The sequence below is a fragment of the Ceratotherium simum genome, chromosome 30 (assembly GCF_057802395.1).
Source record: "Ceratotherium simum simum isolate JZ-2026a chromosome 30, ASM5780239v1, whole genome shotgun sequence".
NCBI lineage: Eukaryota > Metazoa > Chordata > Mammalia > Perissodactyla > Rhinocerotidae > Ceratotherium > Ceratotherium simum.
This window is the reverse complement of record NC_141929.1, coordinates 2,923,334-2,951,191: the sequence shown is the minus strand read 5'-3', so window position 1 is coordinate 2,951,191 and position 27,858 is coordinate 2,923,334. Positions and strand designations below refer to the sequence as shown.

At 55.2% G+C, this 27,858-nt stretch overlaps 1 protein-coding gene across 1 annotated transcript in view; it reads left to right on the top strand.

The window, feature by feature from the left end:
- JPH3 (junctophilin 3) overlaps window positions 1-27,858 on the top strand; it is an 89,033-nt gene that overhangs the window by 12,181 nt on the left and 48,994 nt on the right. The window contains exon 2 of the mRNA XM_087419827.1: window positions 16,866-17,643. Within this exon, the coding sequence (XP_087275953.1) occupies window positions 16,866-17,643 (778 nt within the window). The remainder of the gene's footprint in view (window positions 1-16,865; window positions 17,644-27,858) is intronic.

Here is a 27,858-nt window from a genome sequence, read left to right as displayed (position 1 = left end):
CCATGCTCAGTGTGAGAAGCTGCGTGCGGCCAGGTGAGGATGGCGAGGGTGCAGTGGGATTGTGAGTCTGGATCTAAATGGAGCCACCTCCCACTTCCCACCAGAAGTCAGGGGAGAGGCCGTCACTGGAGGGGAGAAGCCCCAGGACTCAGAATGGGGCGGAGAGGAAGAGGGCAGAAGAGGGAGGAGAGGCATGGCTGACTCGAGCTAGGTGGTGGATGATGTAGTCAGGCTGAGGCTTGGGTACGCCTGGGGAAGGTGGGGCGACACCAGGAGCAGAGATGGGGTGGGGACTCAAGGCTTGCTTGTCCCAGCCACGTGGCCACCATTTTCATCATTATGTTGTCTTATCATCTCCCCACCCCGTGAGGCCAGGTCCATGTAGCTACTGTGCCCATTTTACAGTCGAGGAAACCAAGGCTGGGGATAGAGTGACTTGTCCAAGTCACATGGAAGATCGGGGTTCTGGAAGCCTCGGCATGCACACAGCACAGGACTGAGTCAGACCCCGGCTCCTCGACTATCAGCCCTCATAGGGCCGTCCTGAAGGTGGAATCCGAGACCAGGCAAAGATTTCTGAGCATGCGCCTGGTACGGTGGATTATAGGCCCTGGTCTGCAATTCATGTTTTCCCCACTTGTCCTTATTACATCATAGAGGTTGTTCCATGTCAGACCATGTCAGTTCCATGCACCCCAAGAGGACACAAAGGGTATCGTGTGACATGTTTTTGGTATCACCTATATTGAGATATAATTTACATACTATAAACTTCTCCCTTTTCAAGTGTACAATTGGTAGTTTTTAGTATGTTCACAGGTTGTTCAACTGTCACCACAACCTAATTTTAGAACATTTTTTATCACCCAAAAAAGAAATGCTGTATGCATTAAGCAGTCACTCCACATCCCACTCTCCCAGCCACTGATAACCGCTACTCTGCTTTCTGTCTCGGTGGATTTGCCTCTTCTGGACATTTCGTATAAATGGAATGTGGTCTTTTGTGACTGGCTTCTTTCACTTAATATAACGTTTTCAGAGTTCATCCACCTTGCCTGTGTGCCAGTCCTTCAGTCCTTTTTAAGATTGAGTGATATTCCATCGTGTGGATGGACCACATTTTGTTTATCCATCAGTGGATGGACACTTCGGTTGGCTCCACCTTTTGGCTGTTGTGAGTAACGCTGCTGTGAACGTTCATGTACACACTCTTGTGTGGACATATGTTGTCTGTCCTCTTGGTGGACACCTAGGACTGGAATTGCTGGGTCGTATGGTGGCTCTGTTTCACCTTTTGAGGAGCTGCCAGACTGTTTTCCAGAGCATCTGAGCCATTTTACGTTCCCATCGACAGCGTGTGAGGGTTCTAATTACTTCACATCCTCACCAACACCTGTTACTATCTGTCTTCTTGATTATGGCCATCCTAGTGGGTGTGAAGTGATATCTCACTGTGGTTTTGATTTGCATTTCCCTAATGACTAATGATGTTGAGCATCTTTTCGTAGGCTTTTGGCCATTTGTGTGTCTTCTTTGGAGAAACGTCTGTTCAGAGTCTTGTCCACTTTGTCTTTTTATTGTTGAGTCATTAAGTTTTTTTTTTTCTTACGGGGAAGATCAGCCCTGAGCTAGCATCTGATGCCAATCCTCCTCTTTTTGCTGAGGAAGATTGGCCCTGGGCTAACATCTGTGCCCATCTTCCTCTACCTCATATGGGACGCCGCCACAGCATGGCTTGCCAAGCGGTGCGTCGGTGAGCGCCCGGGATCCGAACCCGCAAACCCTGGGCTGCCGAAGCGGAGCTGGCGCCCTTACCGCTGCGTCGCGGGGCCGGCCCCTATTAAGTGTTTTTATAGATTGTAGATACCGCAGTGACTAAACTCTGGTGCCTGACTCCTGACCACCCCCACTGCCCATTCGCATGCTCCTCCCCAGTGGGTGTGGATTCCTTGAAATGAACTCTGGGCCCCTTTCTCTTGCTCCTGGAGTAGCGAGACGGTGCCAGGCACACAATAGGTGCTCAGCAGATGTCAGTTTAACAGAACCGGGACCACTGCCCCCAGGCTAAGAGGTCAGGTGACACTGTCCAGTTCTCTCACAGAGGTTTCAACGGGCTGTATGTAAGGTCTGTTTTACCAGCAGCAGAGAACAGCAGTGTTATCCCTGGGGAAGTTGAGACCCACATGGGTATTTATTGAGCACCAACTATGAGCTGGGCCGTGGACTGCCTTGGGCATGGCAGTGAACAGATAGCCCCGGGGTGGTGTGGTGCTGTTGGATTGGCTGGGGACCCACATCATCGGTGAGCCTGTTACATGGCTCCCCACTTAATGCCGATGGCGTGGAGGGAGCTGGGCCCAGGCGCTGGGAGGAACCGCTGGGCATCAGGGGCAACCGAGAAAGCCTTTTGGTGGAGTGACTCTCCTACAAAGATGGCAGGAATGAGGTGGCTAGGCTTTGCAGATGCTCCAGGAGGAGCATCTGTGAGCCCCCAGAGGCAAAGGGAGCAGGGCCATCGTGGGAGCCACAGGGAACCAGTGTGGCTGTGGCTGTGCCTGAGTGCAAAGGGCCAGGTCTGAGGTGAGACCCACCTGGCCGTGGAGGCCACGACCTGACCCTTTGGGTCTGCACAGACCCAGCCTGATTGTTAGGAGAAACGAGACCCAGGAGGTCAACCCCCTGGGGATGAAGGTCCCAGCCCACAGCCCGGCCGGGAGTCCCCCATGGCTCCAGTGTCCCACGCCACCTGGACAGAGTGGGGACTCGTGCCCCAGGTGTGGGGCTGAGTGGCTGCGTCCACAGTGCAGGATCCAATCTGGAGGAAATTAGTTGTGGATCCCCGAGAGAATGCTTCAGAAATATAGCAGTGGTCAGGGTTTTCTCGGGGCCAGAGGTGGCCGTGGTGACAGTGACCATGAGGTGTTCACAGGCGCAGAGTGTGCGGTTAGCTGGTGGCCCAGCAGGAAGAGGAAAGGGCAGGAGTGTGTGAGCCAGGGGAGGAAGTTAGTGGAGAGATGGTGAGGGAGGAAGGAGTGTAGGGAAGAAGGGAGGGAGGGAGAGAGGGGGAGAGACAGACAGAGAGGTGGGGAGGTCGTGAGGAGAGGGAGGCAGGGAGAAGGAGAATTCCTCTTGCTGTCAGGGACGGACATATTATTCTCGCTCGACCCTGTGTTTTGAAGCTGCCACTTCTTGCTGTTCGCAGTGCAGCAGTCCTGCGCCCAGCTCCTTCTGTGCACCTTCCCGTCAGGTCCCTGTGACAACCCTGTGCGGCATGGCTGTCCTGTTGTGCACAGGAGACGTCACCTGTGGCCACACAGTCCCCACCGTGGAGCAGAAGCTGGCGGGGGCTGGGCTGTGCTGGTGCTGGACACCCAGGCTGCTCCAGTGCCCGAGCGGCACCCCTGCCTCAGTTTCCAGCCCTGTGCCCTCCTCTGGAGCCTGTGAGGAGCGTGACAGAGAAAGCCTGGGGGTGTCAAGGTGGCTCCTCCAGCCCTGCAGCCGGAGCTTCACCTGATGTGAGCTTGTACCATTTTGGCCCCAAGTCTCGAGGTCAGATGCGGGTCTGCCTTGACCTGCCTGATGAGCAGAACCCTGTCCTGGGAACAGCCCGCATCTGTGAAATCCTGCAGAAGGAGCCAAGGCCCGGGACCCCCAGCCCAGCAAGCTGGGGGGATTGTCTGGGGCTGATTCCAAGCTCGTGCAAACAGGGCCACCAGGCTCAGCACTGGGGGCTTCTCAGTCCCCTCAGGGTCTCCGACCCTCAGGAGGCCGGCAGACCTCTGCCTCCAGGCCTTGCCCTCCACCCACAGCAGTCAGAGAGGAGGAGTTCATGTGGAAACACCCAGAACTCCCTCAGGGGTGTCAGGGCCCTCCAGCCAAGGCCCCCAGGAGTGCGCCCGCGGGGAAATGATTGGGTTTGGTCCTGTTGCCGTGAGGGCGGGGGGTTAGAGGATAGGGGGTCAGAGGAGCCTGCTGTGGGGTTGGGGTTGGGGTTTGGGTGGCGGTGTGGAGAGTGTCTGGGAGAAAGTGGGGTTCACTCTTGATTGGGTGCTGTCAGAAAGAGGGGCACTTCTCTGATGGGGGATCTCAGCCAGTCTCATCCACAGGGCGGGGGGCACACCGGGATGAAGCTGTAATGGGTAAAGATGGTTTTAGCTCCTTGAGGGGAAAGCTTGGCACTGCGTGGGTGGCACAGTGACCTGTTTCGTCTCACGTTATCGTGGTCTCGGGGGGACCTTATCTGAGGCTGGCGTTCTGTGAGGTGGGTTATACCCCATAGGAGGATGGCACAGCCCAGCTAGGGGCCCTGGACAGTGCCCACGTGTCAGGGGGCTTTTGGGGAGGGGGTGGGAACACCTCAGGCCATCACACCATCAAACCTGCCTCTGCCTCCTGCCCCTAGACCCACTTTTCTGGTCCCCTTGGCATTTCCTGTTCCTCTCAGTGCCCTAAGGACTCTTGTTGATGGCTGAGGGAAGCCTCTGGAAAACCCAACTGGTTCCTCCTCTCCTCTTGGGCCTGAGTTTGAGGTGATGGGGACAGGGAGAGGCGGGCCAGAATGGGCACCACTGACCTTTGGGCAGTGGTCTCCAGCTGACTGTGGGGGCCATGACCACCAGGTGTTGGGGGCCCTTGGGGGGCAGCAGGGCACAGACACAGCCCCTCGCTCAAGGGCCCATCAACCTGGGGTGCCCAGCCCTCCTGCCTGTGTAATGGGGACTGTGACAGGTGCCAGGAAGGAGCCCTCTGCCCCTGAGCCAGTGTGACCAGGTTGGGTCTGGCCAGATTTCCTGAAGGACTGAGACCTGAAGGAGGAGCTAGTGGGGGAAGGAGGGGGCTGAGGGGGCCCCAGATAGGGTTAAGGTCTCCAACCTGTATATCAGACCCCACCTGGAGATGCCCAGTCCAGCTCCATCCCCAGGGCTGACCAGGAGTTGGAGGTGGGGCTGGAGGAGATGGTTTAGCCACTGACCTGTCTCCTCCCCAGATGTGTCTTGGGGTCCTCCTTCCCGGGGAGTCAGGGCTTCTGGGAAATGAAGGGGGCACTGGAGTCCCAGAGTCTGGTTGGGTGACTTGCCACTACCCCTGGTCCCTTAGGGGCTCGAGGTCAGAGGAGCGGCATGATGGAGGCTGCTGCAGGTGGGAGGAGCAGTAGGGGGCCAGCAAGAGCCTCTTACAGGCCCAGCCATATGGATGCTGAGTTGTCTGGGGTAGGGGTAGATGGAGGGGTCTGCACTGGCCACTGGCCACCGCCCGGCCCACCGGGCCCCACCTGCTCCTCTCTCTCCGGAGCCTCAGGCTCTTCTCTGAGCTGCTCTTTCTGGAGACGGTTGGGCAGCCCTCTGTGTCCCCCTTGCCTTGGGCAGCAGTGGCCTGGGGCGGGACGGCGGCAGTACTGGATGTCTCTCACTGGGCCCTGAGCCAGCTTGGAGCCAGCATCTGTGGGGCTGCAGGGGCAGGTGCGGGGCTGTGGGCTCTGCGTGTCCTGGGCCCAGGCCACTCTTGGCTGGCCACTCTTTGTCTGACAGGGCAAGAGTGGGGCCCTTGCTGAGCTCTCCTGCCCACTCTGGCCGGGCAGGCCTGGGCTGTAACACTACCGCAGGGTGTCCGCAGCCACCCTCGAGGAACGTGCTGTTTCTGCTGTGACCAAGTCACAGGTTTGGGGAATGCCGGTGTGGTTTGCTGTGTGTCTAAGTCTCAGGGAGAGGTTAGTGAAACAAGGATGATTTCCTTACCCATGACCCCTGATTGTGTCTATAGACCCCCTGGAGTCTGCAGCCCCAGGTTGGGGGCCCTGCACCAACCCCACCCCTCGGGAGCACATGTCACATCTGAAATCGGACACTCCACCTCCGTGTCCTGTGAGGGGTCCTTCTCTGCATGGGCTGCGGGGTCCTCTGGATGGATTAACCCCAGCTGTGGGGGCCACAGAACAAGCTTTCTGGGAAATCCTCATACCGTGAGAGCCCCCCTCAGAGCCCGGTAACAGGAGGACTGAGGACGGTTGTCATTGAACACGAGCTGTGGCATTCACAGGAAGGAGGTGGGCAGAGTGGCTGCAGGGTGTCAGGAGGGGGACGGAGGCCCCCATGCCCCTCCCCATGGCAAAGGAAGGCTGGAACAGCCTCCCGCCAGGGCCTGCTCTTTGCCCAGATGGCAGAGAGGGGCTCCGCTACCCATGGCTTTATTTTTATTAGCTTTATTGAGATATAGTATAGTTCACATAGCATACATTCACCCAGTTAAAGTGCACATTCAGTGATTTCTAGTAAATTTACAGAGTGTGCACCTATCACCACAGTCAATTTTAGAACATTTCATCCCCTCAGAAAGAAACCCTATACCTGGCTGTCATTCCCCCCTCCCCGTCCCCAACCCCTGGCAACCACTAATCCCTAACCAACTGCTTTTTGTCTCTACGGATTTGCCTATTCTGGATATTTCATATAAATGCATCATATAATATGTGGCCTTTTGTGTCTGGCTTCTTTCACTCACCATCATGGTTTCGAGGTTCACCCATGTGGTAGTGTGTCGGTGCTTCATTCCTTTTTAAGACTGAGTAGTATTCCAGTGTATGGATGGGCCACATTCTGTTTATCTGTCATCTATTGATGGACACTTGGTTGTTTCCACTTTTACTCTTGTGAATAGCGCTGCTGTGAACATTCGCGTACACGTTTTTGTGTGGACGTGCATTTTCCTTTGTCTTGGTGGACACCTAGGAGTGGAATTGCTGGGTTGTTCGGTAACTCTAGGTGTAATTGTTTGAGGAACTGCCAGACTGTTTCCCCAAGTGTCTGTACTGTTTTACATTCCCAGTCAGCTTCATTTTAAAAGAGTCTTCTGGAAGCTGAGAAGTCCTTAGCAGGGACCTTTCTGGGGATTTATTCTTGGACGTGGTGGAGTCTGTGTTTGGAGAAAATCCTGACGGGGCTGGAGAGAGCAGTGGTTTCTGGAGCCCACAGTCAGTGTCTGCTGCAGGGGTCCTGACCACATTTCTGCCCCTTCTCCCTCCCCACCAAGCCTTGCTCTGGGTCTCTTCCTGGTGGGGTGGTCACTTAGTGCCTCCTGTCCCTCTAAATCTCAGACCCAAGGCTCTTTGTTCCCTGTAAATATGAGCCCTGCACACGGTGGGTACTTAGTCGATCCTGGTTAGGTGAATAAACAGCCGTTTAGAGTGGGGGTGATCCCCACGCTGCAGGAATGAGACTAGAGGGGGCTGGAGAGGGGCCTCCAGCAAGCTCCCATAGCTGGCTGGTGACAGTGATCGAGCTCTCTATGTTAGGAGTCATTGGGAAAGGAAGTGACACTGCAGGACAAGCTGGACTCCAACCACTCTCTCATTCTTCTCGGAGTGGACAAACTCTGGGAAGACCTCCATGAGGAGATGACAGAGATCTGGGGAGACCTCCATGAGGAGATGACAGGGACCTGGGGGGACCTCCATGAGGAGATGACAGAGATCTGGGGGGACCTCCATGAGATGACAGGAACCTGGGGGGACCTCTGTGAGGAGATGACAGGAACCTGGGGGGACCTCTGTGAGGAGATGACAGGGACCTGGGGGGACCTCTGTGAGGAGATGACAGGGACCTGGGGGGACCTCTGTGAGGAGATGACAGGGACCTGGGGGGACCTCGATGAGGAGATGACAGAGACCTTGGGGGACCTCCATGAGGAGATGACAGGGATCTAGAGGGGCCTCCGTGAGGATAAAAGCGCACAGACCCACACTCACTCTCACTCTCCCGAGGCCACCCCAGGTTCTCGTGTTCAGTCGTTGTCTTATTGCAGCCCCGGGGGTCCGGGGCTGTCATTATCACCATTTTACAGACATGCAAACTGAGGGTAACTTGCCCGGATGCACAGCTAATGGTGGAGCTGGACTTGAACCCAAGGGGTCTGGTGGGCATCCTGCCACACCCTCACTACCTCTGCCTGTCCCTCTGAAACAGGAGGCTCCATGTGGAGCCCTCGGCCCTCCCTCCGCTCTGCGGGGTCCTCTGGCCCAGTGCTCTGGACACTGAGGCCTGCAGAGGTCTCACTGGGGCCCAGAGACGGCCTTGGGGTGGTTTGGAGCCCCTGTGTTTGGTTGTGGGTGGAGATGCATTTTTTTCCCTGTGACAATGCCTCGTAAGTTGCATCACATCTCAAAGGGATCCGTGACGCACCTGAGCCCAAATCCTCCCTCTTCGTGTGGGTCCTCAGGCTGGAAGGCTGGGCACTCAGCGTGGCCCCAGTGTGTGTGGTGCTGTGTGTCAACACCCTGCCCCAGAGAAGGGAGGGCAGGTGAGGTGGAGGCTGCTGTCTGAGTGAAGATGGGAGCTTGACCACCAGGCGACTTTTTAGCAACAAGAGTCGGTGGTCCTCAAAAACCTAATGTAAAAAAGAAAGTAATTGTTGGTTCTGAAATGACAGTCACCTGGGAACTTTTAAAACCCTCCACGCCCGGGCCTCACCTCAGGCCTGCTGAATCCGTGTCTCTGGGCGGGCCGGGCGTCACTGATTATTTTCCAAGTTCTCCAGGTGATTCTAATGGGAGGACCTGGTTCTTGACCTTGAGTGGTGTGGGAGTCACCTGGAAGGCGTGTTCCGTCCGGGGTGTCGGCCTCAGTGGGCCTGGGGTGAGCCTGAGAATCTGCATTTCAACAAGTTCCTAGGTGATGCTGATGCACCACCGCTTATCTAGAGCCTTGCAGGTGTCACTTCTGGGCTCTTCACTCATTGGGCCACCTGGGCCTCCGGCTGTATTGTATTTAAACACACTTGCCACACGCCCAGCCCAGCACCATCTCAGAGTGCTTTGCGAACACGAATCATTTATTCCTCATGATAAGCTTGTGGGGTAGATGTTGGCATTGTCCCCATTTCACAGAAGAGGAAACTGAGGGAGGGTGAAACTAGGTCACTTGTGCAGGCTTTGACAGCTGTTGTCAGACAGTCTGGCTCCAGCTCCTGGCTGTTCGTCCCTTCACTGTGCTCCTCTTCTGTAGCTCGGAGGGAAATAATGTTTGTCCCCATTTTGCAGACAGAGAAAGCAAGGCTCCCAGAGGTCCACGAATCTGTCCAGTGTCACGTGGCCAAGATCTGTGCTCAGACCTGCCTGACTTCTGGCCATTCTGGAAGAGGGGCTCCCTTGCTTCCTCCTCCTACCCCTGCCTCTCCCACCTCACAAACATTTCCATTAACCCCTGCCATTAACCCCTGCCAGCCCTGCGGGCCTCGGGCAACTGCTGAGCCTCGGTGCCCGCTGGGTGACCGGAGAGGGGAGAGGGGAGTGGAGGTCCTGAGAAGGTGCCCCCAGATGGCAGGATTCGGAGCAGCAGCCTCTCTGTGCCACGTTCTGTTCCTGCCCCCCGCCCCCCCGCCCCCTCCTTTAACGCCCAGAGGGAGAATCAGAGGGAGGGGCGTAGGGGGACAAGGGTGGTCCCTTCCCCTGAGGCCCAACGGGACATGGGACTGAAATCTGGAAGCTGATGGGGGTCACCCAGGTCTTCGCCGCCGGCCCGTCGGAACCGTTCACCTGGGGAGAAGACGGCGCTTGACACCGGGGGGCAGGAGAAGCTGCAGGCCTCCGTTGAGCGAGACCCGCATTCTCCGCTGCCTGGTCACCGCCCCCCATTCTGGGCGCAGAGCTGCCGTCCTGGGGGACCTTCGTTCAGAATGAGTCTCTTGCCACTCGCCTCCCTGCCATCCCGAGTGAGCGAGTCTGTGCAAGCAGACGGGAGAACCATGGGCCTGGTGGGGACGTGGTATGATAGGAGCTGGAGTCTGCTTTCTTGGATGTGGACTTCCCACCTTCCTATTTTTCAGTGCGGGGTAGAGAAAAATTGTCCAGAACGTGGCCCTGAGAATCGGGCACACCTGATTGGGGTCCTAGCTCTGCTGCCTCCTCAGTGTCAGGACTTGGGCCAGTGACTTAACCTCATCAGGCCTCAGTTTTTGCATTTGTGAAATGGGTACAATAACGTCCCTGTCATAGGGTTGTGAGAACCAAGCGAGCGGCCTCTGGAAGCCCTTAGCTCAGGGTGGACACGCCATGAGCACTCAGCAGTGTGGGTGGTGTCATTCCTGTGGGCAGGTGGGAAGCAGCCTCTGCCCTCCCCGGTGAGGTCAGGGTGACACAGTGAGGGACCTCAGCTCAGAGGGAATACTGAGAGAACACCTGACTGGAGTCTACAGACCAGTCACCTCCTCTCTTCTCGGACTTGCTCTGGACGTGCACTGATCGGCTGATGTCACCAGGTGTGGGTCTCCCCTAAGTTGGGGACGATGAGGCGTCAGAGGCTGGCTCCCTTGTCCATGCAGCTCCTTCCAGCTCTGGAGATAGCCAAGTGGGGTCAGTCAGGTCTCCGTCTCTTCCTGCTGTGTGGCCTTGGAGAAGTCCCTGTGCCTCTCTGAGCCCCGTGTGCCATTGTGAAACGACACCTGGCACCCCGTGGATTGTGAGTGCTCAGCAGGAGTTAGCTGATGGTGCAGTTTGGTTGCGGCGGCCCTGGGTCCTGCGGGCGCCCCAGGAGGGCTTTCCAGGTGCCCCTGACTGAGAAGGCAGCCGACGCAGGGAAGTTTTAGTAAAGATGAATATATTAGATTTAGAAGAATGTTCTTTATACCGAGATCAGGCCCACTTTTTTTTTTATGTGTAAAAGACCTCTTTATTCATAGTTGCGAAAACTTGGAGGCAACAAAGATGTCCTTTGTTAGGAGAATGGAAGAACAAACTGTGGTACATAGTCACAGGAAGATGTGGAGGAACCTGAAATGCATATTTCCAAGTGAAAGAAGCCAGGCTGAAAGGCCACATACCGTATGGTTCCAACTGTATGACATCTGGGCAAGGGAAAACTATGGAGACTGTAAAAAGATCAGTGGTGGCTGGGGCTGGGGAAGAGAGGGATGAACAGGTGGAGCACAGAGGATTTTTAGGGCAGCGAAACTATTCTATATGTACTCTAAAGATGGATACATGCCATTCTGCCTTGGTCCAAACCCATACAATGTAAACACCACTTAGTTACTGTGTGGGAACTGGCTCACCGATTGTAGCACATGCACGGCTACAAGGTTACCTTGCTGATGAAGGGTGACAGGAACCCCGGGTGAGTGTTCGGGGGGTGGGGGGGAAGCTCTGTATTTTATGCTAAATTTTCCTGTAAATCTAAAACTCTGAAAAGTAGCCTATTAATTATTTAAAAAAAAAAAAAAACGTTTTAAAAGAGCCCTTCCGATATGAGCAGATGTGGAGGTGAAAGGTGCAAAACAAATGCGTCCACGTGCAGTCGGCACGTGGGGCACCACGTAGAGCGCTGGGTGCTGCCTGCCCTTGAGCCTGGTGGTCCCGCCTTCAGGACCCCACCCCCTCACACACCCACACTCAGGCTGATGGGTGGTGGAGGGGGCGCACCCGGATGGGTCCTCAAGCTCCCCGATCTGCGAGGCTGGACGCGTGGCCCGGCCCCCTGCATCCGGGTGACAGGAGTCGGAATGTGGAGGTCGTATTCGCTGCTCCCCACTGGGGTCTGCTTTGACTCTCTACCCGCTCTGACCTGGGTGGCTCCCGGCTAGTGTCCCGTTCTCAGTGCAGGATGACTGTTACCTGCACATAACACTTGTGGCCTCTCACACGAGTGGCCTCGTCTCACGGTCCCTTTCCTGCCTCCAGTCTGCATGTCTGATGCCTTCTCAGGGAAGCTTCTCCCCTCCAGCCCCCCAGGAGACCAATGACTGCACTTGGGCCCCCTCTTCCTGGCTTTCTTGAGTACACGGTGGGCATTCACCAGGCTAGTGTCCTCTGTGAGGAGCAGGGCTTTGTGTTGGCGCTGGGTTCAGCAGGTCCCCACCCCCATGGGGCACAAATCTTCCCTGAGCCTTGGTTTCCACGGCCAGAAAAACGAGGAAAATATCCCTATTGTGAGAATTTTCTTTTAACAGTGTCTTCCCTCCCTTGCCCCATTAAAATTTTTAATCTTTAACGAGATAATGTGCCCGTAGTTTATGATGTCAATTAGTGCTAAAAACAGTGCTTGAAACAAAAATCGGCAGGACCCTGACCCCTCCATCTGCTGCCGCCCAGAACTACAACTCTGAGCTCTTTCACCTGCTACGTCAGAGACTTACCTCTGAGATGCTCAATATAGGCACTTCCTGCTTTCTGGGTTCACGGTCACGTTCAGCTGTTACCTGCTGCCTTCCTACTGTGGGAGATGAAGGTTTTCAGTCTTTGAGAACCTTCTTCCTCTTCCCTTCCCTAACCATTCCAGTATTGTTATGTCACCATTTTTTTGTTAAATGCATATTCAGTGTTTCCATTAAGAAAAGACTCTAAGTGTGGCTGGCTGCTGGGCCATGCAACGCACTCTGGTTCTATATGCTCACATATGTGTTTCACGTGCAACTTGAGTTAGTAATTGCTTCATTTTTTCAATTGCATAGTTTTCTTTAAATCACTGGTTAATTCTTTCCCTTCCAAATGCTCAGTAAAATACCTCTCAATGCAGCTTTTCACATGAACAAACTCACCAGATTCTCTATCAATAATATATACATATATATACACACATTATGTATAATATGCACATTATATATAATATATATATTATACATGCTTTTAATATGTTTGTATATTTTCCTTCATTGCTTTCTGGAAGATTTTATATATATACCCCCACACCCCCTCTGCTCCTGGGAGTCCCCTTTGCCTCTCCCGTTTGTTGGATCTCCCTGTGTCTTCCTCTTTTGCAGTTTACTCCCTCATTTTAGTGGAGTATATCCTGCAGTAGCTTCCTGAGAAAGGATGCATGGAAGATATAGTTTTTGTGGCCTAATTACTTGATTGATAAATTGGTGGGTATAGAATTCCAGATTGAAAATCATTTTTGTCAGAATTGGCGGGGGGTCAATTTCCCATGACTTCTAGGTTTCGATGTTGTTGGTAAGAAATCTTGTGCCATTCTGATGCTCAGTCCTTCCTGTGCAGTCTGTTTTTCTTTTTCTCTGGAAGAATTTGGGAACTTTGCTCACTGGAATTCTGAAAGTTCACAATGCCATGTCTTGGTTGAGTCTTTTTCCTTCACTGTGCAGGGTGTCTGTGAGCCCCTTCCCCCTGCACACTCACATCCTTCAATTCTGGGACACTTTCTTATTTTATCCCTTTGGTAATTTTCCTTCACTGCTTTCTGGCACCCTTGATATGTAGATTTGCGGCCTTCTGGATGACTCATGGATGACTCTAATCTTCTTGTCACTATTTCCTACTATTTTCTCCACCTCTTCCTTTTGTTCCATTTTCTGAAAGATTTTCTTGAATTTATCTTCCAACTCATTTATCAAAATGTTTATTTTAGCCATCATACTTTTAATTTGCAGGAGCTCTTTCTTTGTCTTGGATTTTCCCTTTTCTGTGGCATTTGACTCTCATTTTGTGGATGCAGTATCTCATCTCGATGAGGATTTAAGTTGTGGCTTCCCTGATGTCTTCTTCCACACCCTGTAGTTCTCACGATTCCCTCAATTTCTCATTTTCCCATTTATTTGTTTGTTTTCGTCTCTCTCTTTCCTGTTGGAGGCTCTCTGCAGATGTCTGCTGCTGCTTGGTTGTTCGTCTATTAAAGGGAGGGACGGGAAAGCTGACTGAAAGTTGTGTGTGTGGCGGCCTCCACTGCCGGCCCGATTCAGTCTCCCCAGAGGAGTTCTCCCTGCCTGGGCTTGGTAATTCTGGCTGCCAGTGCCCGGATTGGCCGGGGAAGTGGGCAGAGTCTCTGTTCAGCACAGCACCCGTGCCCCACCCCCACTATCTTCTCTGCCTCCTGTTCCTGGAACACACTTTTCTCGTTCATTTTTTGCAGAAACTTTTCTTCCTCTGTCCTGCAGGAGGGGAGAAGGCTCTCTTTTAAAATTCATTGTTTATACGTTCTCGGCAATCTGGCTTTTTATCCTTTTTCTTGGTTTCTCCTCCTAACTTTTAGTTCTTATTTTTATCCTTATGTCACTTGGCTAGATTGAGAATCCTGTGTTAGTCTGCTCGGGCTGCCATAACAGAATATCACAGTCTGAGGGGCTTAACCAACAGGCCTTTATTCTCTCCCAGTTCTGGAGGCTGGCAGTCCAAGATCGAGGAGCCCCAGAGCTGGGCTCTTCTGAGGCCTCTCTCCTTGGCTTGCAGACAGCCACCCTCTCCCTGCCTCTTCACAGGGTTGTCCCTCTATGCGCACCCCTGGTTTCATCTCCTCTGCTTATAGGAACACCAGTCAAAGTGGATTATGGCCCACTCTGAGAACCTATTTTTTTTAATTGTGGTAAAATACAAATAACATAAAATTTACCATCTTAACCATTTTAAAGTGAACAGTTTGGTGGTATTAAATACGTTCATAATGCTGCACAACCATCACCATTGTTCATCTCCACGGCTCTTTTCATCTTGCAAAACTGAACCTCTGTACCTATTAAACGGTAACCTCCATCTGCCGTTAACCACCTGGTTACCTGGTGGTTAGTCCCTGGTAACCACCCTTCTACTTTCTGTCTCTATGAACTTGACTCCTCTAGGGGCCTCATATAAGTGGAATAAGTAAGTAAGATAGTATTTGTCCTTTTGTAACTTGCTTATTTCACTGAGCATAATGTCCTCAGGGTTCATCCATGTTGTAGCATGTGTCAGAATTTCCTTCCTCCTTAAGGCTGAATAATACTACGTTGTATGGATAGACCACATTTTGCTTATCCATTATGCCTTCGCTTTTTAACTGTGGTTTCCATCCTTATCTGTAAGCCCCAGCCTCCCTGAGGGGAAGGAAGGGTGCTGGGAGTGGAGTGGGCTGAGTCTCCTTCCTTCCCAGGGGCATTTTCAGCTGTGGGAGGGGAGCCTGCCATCCTTAGTGCCCCCATCTCGGCAAAACCTGGGGTGCCATCTTGGAGGATCTTAGCTGGGGTTGCTGGATTCAGCAAATAAACCTATGGGATGGCCAGTTAAATTTGAATTTCAGGGCATCAAGCTGATCATTTCTAGTTTAAGTATGTCTTATACCATATGTCCCTAAAAAATTGTTATTCCTGTGAAACTCAGGTTTAACTGGGCACCCTGTGTTTTATCTGACAGCCTTGTCCTCAGCCCACAAGTAGAAGGGCAGTGAGCCAGGGTGAGAGTCCCTACAATGGCAGCGTATCCCCAGCTTGGACTGACTGCAGTAGGCCGCTGTCCAGGCAGCAGGTCTGGCCTTCTTAAAAGGCCAGCTTACCACAGGCCACCGCATGCCCATGCAGGGCAGGAGCCACCCAGGACCGTGCACCTAGTCCCAGGGTCCTTCTCACAACCCGGGGCTAGTGTGAGCCTTGGGGTCTCTGCCCCAGCATGGGCCACACCAAGGACGCTGAGTGGCACAGAATCAGCCAGTGCCTTTGCTCGTCCCTTCACCACTGTCCTCCACTTACAGCCAGGTTGACTGTCTCTGGGAGGGGGTACAGTGGGTGCTGTGGGGCACTCGGGTGCACAGTCTCTTGGGGAAGAAGGTGCCCACTGCCCAGTGTGAACAGTGGTGGCCCGAGGCAGGAAAAGCTCTTGGTAGGAGCAAGGGTGGGAGGAGGTGGAGGGTGGGGACCCGCCTCACTGCACCATGCTGAGGGTCATTTAATTCACACAACAACCTGCGGCACGAGGAATTTAGACCCGTTCTACAGATAAGGAAACTGAGGGTCAGAGAGGTCCAGAAACTTGCCTAAAGTCACACGGCCAATGAGTGGAGCGAGAATATGAGCCCAGTTCTGCTGATTTTTTTCTTTTTATTTTATTGCGGTAGGATGTATATAATATAAAATTTGCCATTTTAACCATTTTTAAGTGTATAGTTCAGTGGCATTAATTTCATTCACAATATTTTGCAACCATCATCTCTATTTTCAAGGCTTTTCCGTCACCCCAAGCGGAAACTCTGTACCCATCAAGCAATAATTCCCTATTCCCCCTCCCCCAGCCCCTGGCACCCACCCTTCTAAGTTCTGTCTCTATGAATTTGACTACGATGAGTACCTCATATAGGTGGAATCCTACAGTATTTATCCTTTTGTGGCTGGCTTATTTCACTGAGCATAATATCCTCGAGGTTCATCCATGTTGTAGCATGGGTCAGAATTTCGTTCCTTTTTAAGGCTGAATAATATTCCGTTGTATGGATGGACCACATTTTGTTTATCCATTTACCCACTGATGAACATCTGGGTTGTTTCCGCCTGTTGGCGATTGTAAATAATGCTGCTGTGAACAAAGGTGTGCAAATATCTGAGTCAGTGCTTTTGATTCTTTGGGGGATGTCAGGTCTGCCGATTTCAATACCTTAAAGGCCACATGCACTTAAGGTGTCTTCGCCGAGTGGTCTTCCAAACTCTTCTTGGGTACCTCCAGCAATGGGGAACTTACTACCTTCCAAGGCAGCCTCTTCAATACCCAGTTTGTAGCCCAGATCTGTGTCCCTGTAGCTGCCACTCCTGGTCCCACAGCCCCCGTTGGGGGCCACTCAGCCAGGATGTGCTCTTCCTCCTTCACTGCTTCCCTCTTGGGTCTTCTCTGGGTTGGGCCTTCTGCCCACGCAGGGGGAGCTCTCCAGTTCACTCTTGATTCTGTGCTCCCGCCTCTACATCAGACTGTCATGCCTTCCCTCCCCCTCCCCAACTCCCAAGAGAGAAAACGAAATTCAACTGTGGGACGCAGGACGGAAGTGTCTTTAAGGTGACTGTCAGTGGTGTCAACTGTAAAAACGCACCATGGTCTGTAAACCTCGCTGAGTTCCCCGAAGACGGGGAGAACCTTGGGGACCCGTCCACGGTGTCGTGTGCCTCTGGGCGCTCACCCTTCTCCTTTGTCTCCACAGGGACCTACCAGGGCCAGTGGGTTGGTGGCATGCGCCAAGGCTATGGCGTGAGGCAGAGTGTCCCCTACGGCATGGCGGCGGTCATCCGCTCGCCCCTGAGGACGTCCATCAACTCTCTGCGCAGCGAGCACACCAACGGCGCGGCGCTGCACCCCGACGGGTCTCCGGCGGTGGCCGGCAGCCCGGCTGTGTCCCGGGGGGGCTTCGTGCTGGTGGCACACAGCGACTCCGAGATCCTCAAGAGCAAGAAGAAGGGGCTGTTCCGGCGCTCGCTGCTGAGCGGGCTGAAGCTGCGCAAGTCCGAGTCCAAGAGCAGCCTGGCGAGCCAGCGCAGCAAGCAGAGCTCCTTCCGCAGCGAGGCGGGCATGAGCACGGTCAGCTCCACGGCCAGCGACATCCACTCCACCATCAGCCTGGGCGAGGGCGAGGCCGAGCTGTCGGTCATCGAGGACGACATCGACGCCACCACCACGGAGACCTACGTGGGCGAGTGGAAGAACGACAAGCGCTCGGGCTTCGGCGTGAGCCAGCGCTCGGACGGGCTGCGCTATGAGGGCGAGTGGGCTGGCAACCGGCGGCACGGCTACGGCTGCATGACCTTCCCCGATGGCACCAAAGAGGAGGGCAAGTACAAGCAGAATGTGCTCGTGAGCGGCAAGCGCAAGAACCTCATCCCGCTGCGCGCCAGCAAGATCCGCGAGAAGGTGGACCGGGCTGTGGAGGCAGCTGAGCGCGCGGCCACCATCGCCAAGCAGAAGGCGGAGATCGCGGCCTCTAGGTAGGAGGCCTGGGGGTTCGGGGCGGCCGGGCGGTTAGGGGTTGCTGGGCCGGCGTGGTGGTGGTGCTGCGCAGTCTGAGGCCTACACTGGTGCTTCTCGAACTATGCCCTTTGGAACCCTGGCAATCCTCAGCGGTTCTCAGAGGTGGGACAAGGAAATGGTTGGTCTGAGGAGGTTCTGGGTCCTATGGCCTCCTCTCAAACAGAACAGCATCTGTATCTGTTTTACATGCTGGTATTTAGAGTAAAATATCGATGGATAAAGAGGTTGGGCCATCCTGCTGGTGAGATGCGTAGGACAGCGCTGGTTAAGGGAAAGGTGTGATACCACCACGGCTGTGATCCCAGGTGGGCATGGAGCGACCAGCACTGCAGAGATGTGGGAATAGGGTGGAAGCTGTCCAGGCCACCCCATCCTGCAGCCCAGATCGTTCATGAGCCCCTGGAGACAGCACCAACTGGACAGATCAGCTGTGGGCGCCAGGCAAGGGGCTTTAGCAAGACTTGGTGCTTTGGGCCAATAGCTATTCTGAATGGGATGCAGGACTTAGTTTGGGGTTCAGTGGGGTAGCCAGCCTGGGCCCTAAGCAACGGGTCTGGAGTTGACCATTGGTGGGCGCCATGTTGGATTTTGAGGTGTCTTTGGTGTTGGTGCAGGGTTGAGGACTTCAGAGCTGGAAGGAAGGGTCCCGGGGTCTGGCTCCCTGGGAGCTGCGGTGGTAAGTATGTGAGCCTGGGTCTGGTCCAGCTAGGCCGTGGGAGCCTGTGGACAGCAGGAACACGGCAGGCTCTGCCACAGGTTGAAGGAAGTTGCCCTGCTGAAAGCCAGGGGCCCCCCAGGCGGCCACGCTCCTGGGTTCTCAAGGAATAATTCCTGGCTGAGTTAACCAGGAGCTTTCCACCATCTGTCTGCTCTCCTGGGTCAGAGTAGGGTCCCCGGGGTCCGCCCTGAGAGTCCTGGGGCTTGAGATCGGGATCTGGGGGCTGCTGTAGACCCCTCAGGCTGCCTAGGCAGGAGGCTTCTGGGAAGACAGACCCCGGCATCTTTCTGGATGATTCTGTATTCCCAGCCAGGGGCAGACCTGGAGTTATTCCAGGAAAGCTCCTGGCTCAGCTATGGCTCAGGCCTTCCCAACCTGTCACTAATTAAAGTTTTAGCCCATTTGGTTCTGGTTTTCAGTGACCTTTGATCCACAGTGAAGGAACAAAAGAGGTGGGTTTGTTGGCAGAATATCTGCCACTCACAACTCTGAGGTTTTACAGGGAAACGAGATCCATTCTGAGAAGCCAAAAGAAAAATGGCATCACTACCTGAACATCAAGGTCCAAAATTGTTCTGTTCGCCCCCTCCCCACTCCCCCAGAAGCGTTCAGGCACGGAAATTAATAGGAGCAGCGTTTATGACTGCTCGCCTGGTACTCTAAGATCAAGTTAGGTTCAGCAGTTATTTTTTCCATTGTAAATGGAATACTCGTTCCATGTAGAAAAATTGGAAAATGGAGCGTAAAGGAAGAAAGCAGCTTTGGGTCTGGGCTGATTCGTCATCCAGAGACTCTCGGCATTTTGGCGATTCTCCCTCCTTCCAGTTGTTTGTTTATTTTTTTTCCGTTTGTGTGATGTTTTGTTGGTTTGCTGACCTCAGTGGACAAGAGGCAGTTTATAGGGTGGGGGACAGTGTCATCAAAGACTCAGGTTGCTCGTGACAGCTCCCGTCTGGCCTGCAGTTCAGCTCTCCGCCAAGGGTCTGGGAGGCAGAAGCACAGGGTTTCTGGATGGTCTTCCACGGAACTGACTTTATTTTAAAGTCCGACGACCAGGCGAACTTCTTAGGACTGAGGACGTGGGGCACAGGGCGATTTTCTGACAAATCCCACGGATATTGGGGGCACTGGTTCCCATTAAGGAGTCGCGGTGGTATTGTGGGTAGGGCTCAGTCGGCACACCTGAGGACCTCCACCTGGGGCAGATTTTCCTTCTCTCTGAGGCTTAGTTCTGTCATCTGTGAAATAGGAGTAATGGCGCCTGTCTGCCATGAAGGCCTGAGAACTGGAACAACAGCTCTGTGTGTTGGATGCCGGGTCACAGAGACTGCAGACCCGCGTCCAGCCTCGGCCCGTCACTGCTGAGCGGCCCGGGGAAGGTGCTTACCATCTCTGGGCCAGGTTCCCCATCCAAGGCTGGATGGAGTGACAGGCAGCGCCCGCGGTGTGCATAGGGCCTGATGTGTGCCACTGTCGTCCTCCCAGCCCTCCCCTGAGCCATATCGGCCCCTCGCCTTCAGCCTGGTGGCCTTGCGGGGAGGCGTGACTCTGAGCCGTGCCGCCCTCTTGGTGCCTTCAGTCGCCTCTCAGAGGCAGGAGTTGACAGTGTCCTTGGTCTCTGGGAGGGGACAAGGATGAGCCTCCATTCCAGGCTGCGGCTGGAGCTGCACTGCCTGCGTTTTCTCAGTGGCTTAGATTTGAGAAGAGGAGGAGGGAGCAGAGCCACGTCCTCGTCCTCGAGAGCGAAGCCGGCAGATGAACGGCTGGGTCAGCGCCCAGAGGCCCCGAGGCCCAGGCTCCGCTGGAGTGTGACAGCGGCTGCAGCGGCCGCGTGGGACTGCGGAGTGGCTGGCCCCGGGCAGACGCCGGTCACTGTCTCAACCAAGAGACGACCAGGTGGTGAGGGAGCCATGGGCCGTGGCGCTCTGCCCTCGGGTCCCCTGGGCGCGGGTTACTGAGCCGAGTCGGTGAGAAACGGTTTGGTGTGTCCTCGTCAGAGCGCCCAGGACCTTCCCTGGAGAGCAGCTCTGTGGGGACAGCTGCTGTGAGGCCGGGGGACCCGGGCTTTCCGGGAAAGCGGGGCCTGCACGGAGCTTGAGTTGTGAGAGCTGGTCCCTTTGTCTCCATTTCAGAGGAGACCAAGGCCCACAGCTGCTCAGACCGGGGCTTGGCCATACAGCAAGGAGGGAGCTGGGGTTCCCCCTCGGAGTGGGGTCTGCAGCCTGGCTCTCAGTGCCTGCCCCCCACCCCCTCGTGTGTGCGGGAATCACCTGGGGGCACTCAGAAACGCATGCCAGCTCACTCCAGAGGTGCTGAGTTCCTTTCTGGGGTGCCACCTGGGCTTCAGAGCCCTAAAGTTCTCTAGGTGATTCTCAGGTGCCCTCAGCACCCTGGAGGTGTGTAAAATGCAGATGGCCGGGCCCCCCAAGAGCTTCTGATTGTGCAGGTCTGAGTGGGGCCTGAGAACCTGCATTCCCGAGGAGCTCCCGGGAGCTGGTGCTGCTGGCCTGAGAACCGCCTGCTCCTCTGTCTCACAGGAGGCCCACAGGGGAGAGGAGAGGGGTGCAGACATGCCTGCCACACTGGCGGAGGGTGGAGAGGGCCCTGACGGGGTCTTCAGTGGGAGATGACGGGGAGGGGAGTGTGTGCCAGGTCGGTCTGGGTGAGACGAGGTCAGAGCAGACAGTACCACTGTTCTTCACCTGTGACTTCCCGTAGGGTCCTCGGCACCCCACTGTGAACTCCCGATAGTGAAGGATGACTCCATCCTGCCCTGTCACCCAACGTAGTGAGTCCAGCAAAGTCGGACACTGGGGGCTCTCTCTTTGAGCAGCTTGTATTCGGCTGGACCACAGGTATAGACCTCTCCTGCCTTCATACACTAGGGACACTTTTATGAAGCATCCTTTACCAAGGCAGCAAATATGTCACCTTCGCCCCTACTGCCTCTTTATCACCCCTGGCCCTTGCCAGTGGCAGACATAACTGGTTGATCACAGTGCTCCTAGCAGGCATGGCTGGCCTGGAAGATGAAACCTAATGGTTGTGCTCTGCTGCTCACCAGAGGACCAGCCTGCGGTCTGGTTGGGAATCAAAATATACACCTGTCACCTACTAGAGATGAAAGAAGCACAGAGGACACCTAGCCCAGGGGTTGTCACATTTCAGTTTTCAGCAGCAGAGCACTTTGTCACAGCTTCCTGAAGTGTAAAGCAGATAAAGGCAGGGAAGTACTGTCGAGCAGGGGGTGGTATGGGGCAGATTGTGGCCCGTGAGCCCTCTCCACCCCCCTTCCCCCAGGTGGCCCGGGGACACTTCAGCAGCACCATGGGTTGATGGTCATGCTTGAGAAGGTGTCTGACACTGCACCAGTGCCATGGGAGAGGGTGCTGCGATTGACTGGCTGTGTCTGCCGAGGGCGAGGGCAGGGAGGGTTCTGGCTGGTGTGAGACCTGTGGCTCCTCCGACCTACAGACCCTGCGAGAGTTACGTGGGACTCTAGTGGTGGTCGTTCTGCTGGGACCCCCTCTGTGCCTCCTCTGTGATTTATCTCTAGTGAATGTTACTCTGAAGAGGTGTCTAGGGGTTTGCAGAGTCGTAAGATGAGTTGAGAGGAGGAGGGATTCGTCATCGTGTGTTGACTCACATTCTGTTGGAACATAAACTCGCCAGGCCAGGGGGTGTGTCTGTCTCCGTCACCGCTGAATCCCGGCCCTGGGACAGCGCCTGCCTCAGTAGCTCAGTGTTTGCACCGCAGCTGTGCTCTGAATGAATGAATGAATGAGTAACTGCATAGGCCCCACTTTCGCTCATTGTCGGGGGCACTGGCTGCTTCCTTTGGTGCTGGGGACCCGGAGCCGTGGCTGTGGCCTCCTCGGGGCAGGGGCCGACTGGGCCAAGCTCACAAGGAGCAGGGGTGGCACAGCTGCGCTATCAGTCCTTCCCGAGGGGACTGCGGCCCCTCTTGCTCCTTGGTGCCCACGGGTTCTCGAGGGTGTGAGGTGGGCCCTCCTGGGTCCAGCAAGGCCGTGTCCTGGCAGAGTTCACGGGAGAGAGATTGCGTGTTCCTGCAGGTTTAGTCTGGCCTCGTGGCGCCTGGGCCCTGACATCCTACAGACGTGGTTGTCTTGACACGGTGGCTCGCTGTGTGGCCTTGGGTGGGTCCTCTGACTCTGCAGAGGGTGGTGGAGGTCAATTTCTCTGGGCTTCTGCATTGTGGGGATTGCATGCGATGGTGTCTGTGCAGTGCTTAGCAGAGCACTTGGGCGTGGGGGGTGCTCGCAAAGATGGGGATGAGAGCTCACTGCGTGCAACATACACACACACACACACACACCTGGAGATCCCTGCAGGGGACCAGCTTTGCTCCTGAACTTGCTCTTTAGGTTGACCATGCCGTGGTTGGGGGAAGGGCTGGAGGGGGGTGGATAGCCAGAACACCCTGGGAAGGAAGATGCTCCAAATGCTCCTTGTCCCCGCCTGCCACTGCTTGGTCTGTCATCCCTCTGGCGCTGAACCCACAGCCTGGAGCTTGGAGCCAACTCTGCTTCCTGGGAGTGACCGCTGTGCCCAGGGTGAGTGAGGAGGAGGTGCGGGCAGGGGTGGCTGTGCTGTGTGAGGACCTCTTGTTCCCCCGCGGGGGCAGCCTGGATGGGCACAGGCGTGTGGACAGGAGGTGGGGCTGGGCTGGGAGTTCCCGAGACCTAGAGGGCATCTCTCTGTCCAGGTGGGGGCAGGAGCCTTCGAGGACGTGGCTGGGTGGATGAGGACACCCGCTCCTGTGCGTTGAGGCTGGCCGGGTTGTCATGGCCGTTCACAGGGCTGTGGCGATTGTCCCTGTGCTGGCCATCAGCTGACACTCACGACTCGTGATGCTTTGCTGAGTGAGCAGAATTGCAGCAGGTGGAGCTGGGAGGGACCTTGACCAGGCATGTAGACGGGAGATGACAAATTCTTGGCACATTGGCAGCCATTCCTCCCTCCCGCACCCACAGCCGACATGGCTACTTGATTTCTGCATTCAGAATCCTGGCGCCAGGCAGGCCGGCCCTTCTGAAGGATGGCGGTTGTCCTGGATGGCATGGGGGGAAGGTGGGCCCCGTGGGCAGTGTGGCCGAGAGCCAGCTAAGAGGGGGGTGCCCGGGTCCCAGAGCCAGGCAGTGGCCCAGTCAGGGCTAGACCTCACGTCTGGGGCACGGCCTATGCCCTGTGCCTTCTCTCAGGTCCTTTAGACCTGGACCAAACTCTGGGACTCCCTAGTCATGCATATGGGGGTGCTGGCTGGCTTCCTTGAAATGCTCTCTAAATACAGCATTGCCCCTGGGAGGAAAGGATTTGGTAAACAAAACCTTGGGTGAGGCCTCTCGGGGAGAAATCCCCAGCCGCTCTTTGAGCGCCTGTTGTATGCCTGGCCCTGGCTGGTTTCTCTCAGGCTGGGCCTCAGGGGAGCCTGCCTGTTTGCCTTCAGCTCTCCCCAGGGCTCCCCTGTTCCTGAGTTACGGGTCTCCACCCCCCGGTCCCAGAGCGCGGGTGCAGGAGACAGAGCACAGGGCCCCGCAGGGTCCAGGCGGCGGGTGAGCTGTCTGCCAGGAGATTGCCTGGGCTCGCCGACTGGGGCATCTTTCCATCCTAAAGGAAACAGAACCTTTCAGGATCTGAAATTGGGGGAGGGAGTGGTATTTTTGTTTTTTTAAAAAAATATTATTCCTTATTAAAGTGGTAATATATCCTTATAAAAATATTAAAACAATAAAACAGACTGTTATAAAGTAACTGTGTCCCACCAGGATCTGTTCATCTCCTTAGAGGGAATTAGGGTTTTTTTCAACGCATGTGCAGATGTGTGCATCGCACCTTCGTGATTTCCTTTTCCAGTGATGGACCGTACTGTCTACGTCGTTCGTAGTTTGTTTTTCTTTTCTCCTCACTTATATCAATGGCATCTTTCCAGACCTGAATGGTTCCTAATGGCTACATAATATTCCATGCTATGGATGCACCATGTTGGTCCAGCGCTCACTTAGTGAAAGTTTCAGGCGTGTCCCATCTCTCAGTCTTATAAACAAGGCTGCGCAGACCTCGCCCACCTACCTTTGCTGCCGGCCGGGGTGTTTCTGCGCCATAGTCTCTGGGAGCAGGCGTTGCTGGCTAAGAGATGTGTGCCTTTAAGGTTTGTGGTAGCTGCTGCCACGCTGCCCGCGACAAAGGCTGCACCAGTTTGCTCGGCTGGGAGGGAGGGCTGCAGGAGGAGGTGGTGGGTGGCCTTGCCCAACTGCTGTGTCATTGAGGGGTTTCTCCCTGCCGTAGGCTGGTGGTGGCCCCCAAGGATGCCTACGTCCTAATCCCTGGAACCTGTGCGTAGGTGACCTTCCATGGCAAAAGGGACTTTGCAGATGTGTTAAGTTAAGGATCTTGAGATGAGGGGATTATGCAGGATCATTGGGGGGGCATTGTAATCACGAGGGTCCTTATTAGAGGAAGATGGGAGGGTCAGAGTCAGAGGGGGAGCTGTGAGGATGGAAGCAGAGGTGGGGGTGATGTGGGGCCACGAGCTAAGCAATGTGGGTGCCTTTAGAAGCTGGAAAAGGGTAAGGAAACAGATTCTCCCCTTGAGCCTCCAGAAGGGACCAGCCGACGCCTTGATTTCAGCCCCGTGAGACTCACTGTGGACTTCTGACCCCCAGAACTGTAAGATAGTAAGTGTGTGTTGTTTTAGGCCACTAAGTGTGTGATGATTTGCTACAGCTCCATAGGAAACCCACACACTGCCCGTTCTAGCTGAGGGTGGGGTGTGTCCCCCCCGTCCTGCCTCTAGAATGGGCATGCCCGTCCCTTCCCTGCCCCCACCAGGTGACCTGCTCTGCAGCCGCGCTTCCAGGCCCTGCAGAGTTGGGCTGTCTGTGCAGGGTACATGCGGCTTCCTGCCTCCGGGGGAGGGCCGGCCACATGCCAGGAGAGGCCTTCTGGTGGGTGACAGCCATCTGTTCCGGCTCTGGCCTCCCAACATAAAAAGAAACGGAGAAGGAGAGCCTGGGAGTGGGTGCTAGATCCTGGGAAATGACCAGGTTCAGGGCCAGCTGAGGGTTCACTGGGGGGGCGAAGGCTGCTGCCTCTGGGGCCATGTATGCTGACAAACCCTGGGTTCCATCCAAGACCCTGGAACTCTTGACCTTGATCCTGTGTCTGGCATCTTCTTCAGTGCTTCCTGGGGGCTGGCAGGTGCTGGGGGCTTGGGCGCAAGCTCCTGCCCACACCTCCACCACTTCCTCACCCCAGGGTATCTCACCCTTGAACACGGGGTCAGGGCTGTCAGATGCCATTAGGATCATTGCCCACTTTGCTCCATGCCACTTGTCAGACAGAACGCACAGAGCCTCTGACTCACCCACAGGCAGCTTTCCCACCTGGCACTCGGAAAGGCACCTTGGGTGATGTAGGTGACAGGAAGCCAGCCCGTGCTGGCTGAGTCCAGGAGACCCCTGAGCCAGGGGTCCTGGGGTCCAGAGCAGGCCCGGGGGCTGGGGGGCTGTTTAACCCTGTCCTCCACTGAGCTCGCCTCCTCCCAGGAGAAGCTGTTGCCTTTTACAAGGCCCTGGAGAAAGGGACTCCAAAATGGTCTTGGTGCTCTGTCCCCAGACCTGGTGACTGCAGGAGTTTTTCCTCTAAATCTGACCCCAGACTCTTCTGATACAGCTGGAGCCCGTTTCTTCTCCATGTTGGAGAGAAATGGTAAGTGGTTCTGCTGTTTGTGGCCTTGTGGCCTCAGTTGAGGTGTATAAACGCCCTGGGCCTTCGTTTGTGACCCTGTGAAATGGGTTGAAGGTAGCGTGTGCCTGGTGGGTCATTGTGAAGGGTAATGTGTCACAAGGAAAGACGAGGACTCCGATTGTCTTTCCTGTGACACGTGAGAGCAGGCAGGGGGAGGGGTGTGGAGAACTCCCTGCCCTTGACTCCTTGGCAGTCGCCCACCCTCAGTTTCCCCACCTGAGTGAAACAGCACATTCAGCGCCTGGGACAGCCATGTCCACTCTGGTCAGATCTGAGAAGTTTAATTGCAGTTAAGTTTGTTTCAGTCCTGCCTGGACCCCGGTAGACGCTGTGGTAGATGTACGTTTGTTCCTGGTTCCTCCCCCCTTGGCCACATGACTCTGCGGTCCTCCCTCTGGAGGCTCGGCCATGCGCTTCGTGTGGTTGGTGGGCTGGGGCGGAGAGTGGCGTGTGGGTCCCAGGCTGAGGCCCCGGGAGGCCTTGTGTGTTTCTGCTCGCCTCTCTTGTACTTCTGTCAGCGCCATGACAACACGCCCTAGGGAGACCCCGTCCTCGGGGATGAGAGACCCTTGGGAAGACCCAGCTGCACGAGTAAGAAGAAATGATTATTGAAGCCACCTGCTTTTGGGGGGATGGGTGTGCAGCAGTAGCTGATGGATGCAGCGTTCAGTGGGTAGTGCTTGAAGGGAGGAAGGAGTGTCTTCACTGTGCTCGTCCCCACACGCCGTAGGCTCCAGCGACACGGACCATTGCTCCCTTTTGGGAACACTCCTGGTGCTCCCTGCACGAGTGTCCTGGGGCCGCCATAACAACATGCCACAAAGCGGGGGGGCTAAAACAACAGAAATTTGTTCTCTCACAGTCCTGGAGGCCAGAAGTCTGAATTCAAGGTGTCTCAGAGCCGAGCTCCCTCTGAAGGCTCCAGGAGCGAGTCCTTCCTGCCTCTTCTAGCTCCTGGGGGCCCCAGGCCTCCCTGGGCTTGTGGCCGCATCCCTCCATCTCTGCCTCTGTCTTCACTTGGTCTTCTCCCCATGTGTCTCTGTGTCCTCTCCTCTTATGAGGGCATGTCATTGGATTTAGGGCCCACCCTAATCCAGTGTGACCTCATCTTAACTTAATTACGTCTGCAAAGACCCTATTCCCAATGAGGTCACACTCCGAGGTTCCGGGTGTGTGGATGTGGGGTGACCATTCAGGCCCTGCACTCTGCAGCTGCACCACAGCCGGGCTGTTCCCGTGGGTGAACCCCTCTCTTCTTGCTTCTTCACCTCATGTTCCCTGCAAATCGCAGCTCCTGCTTTGGAATCAAGCCTGCTCTCCAGAGAGCTTGGATCAGAACTTACTGCTCACCTGGATAGCGCGAGTCAGCCTTACCATCACCACCCCTACCCAAAGTGTCTTCAGTTCTGAGGTTCCTGTGTGCTCATGGGTGGCGCCCCCAAGCTCGTGGGGCACTGCTTCAGCTTTCCTGACCTTTTGTTGAACATGACAGTTTTCCATGGAAACTACCTACACACGGGTGTGTGTGTGTCTTGTGTGTGGTAGACTTTACTGATGGCTTGGTGAGATGGAAGGGGGTTTATCTCAGTCACTAAAAGAACCTGCCACTGCGTACAGATGTCACTATCCTCAAAACACCCTAGCCGCTCCTCCAACTTGAGCTCCGGGCTGTGTCTGCTGTCAGCCT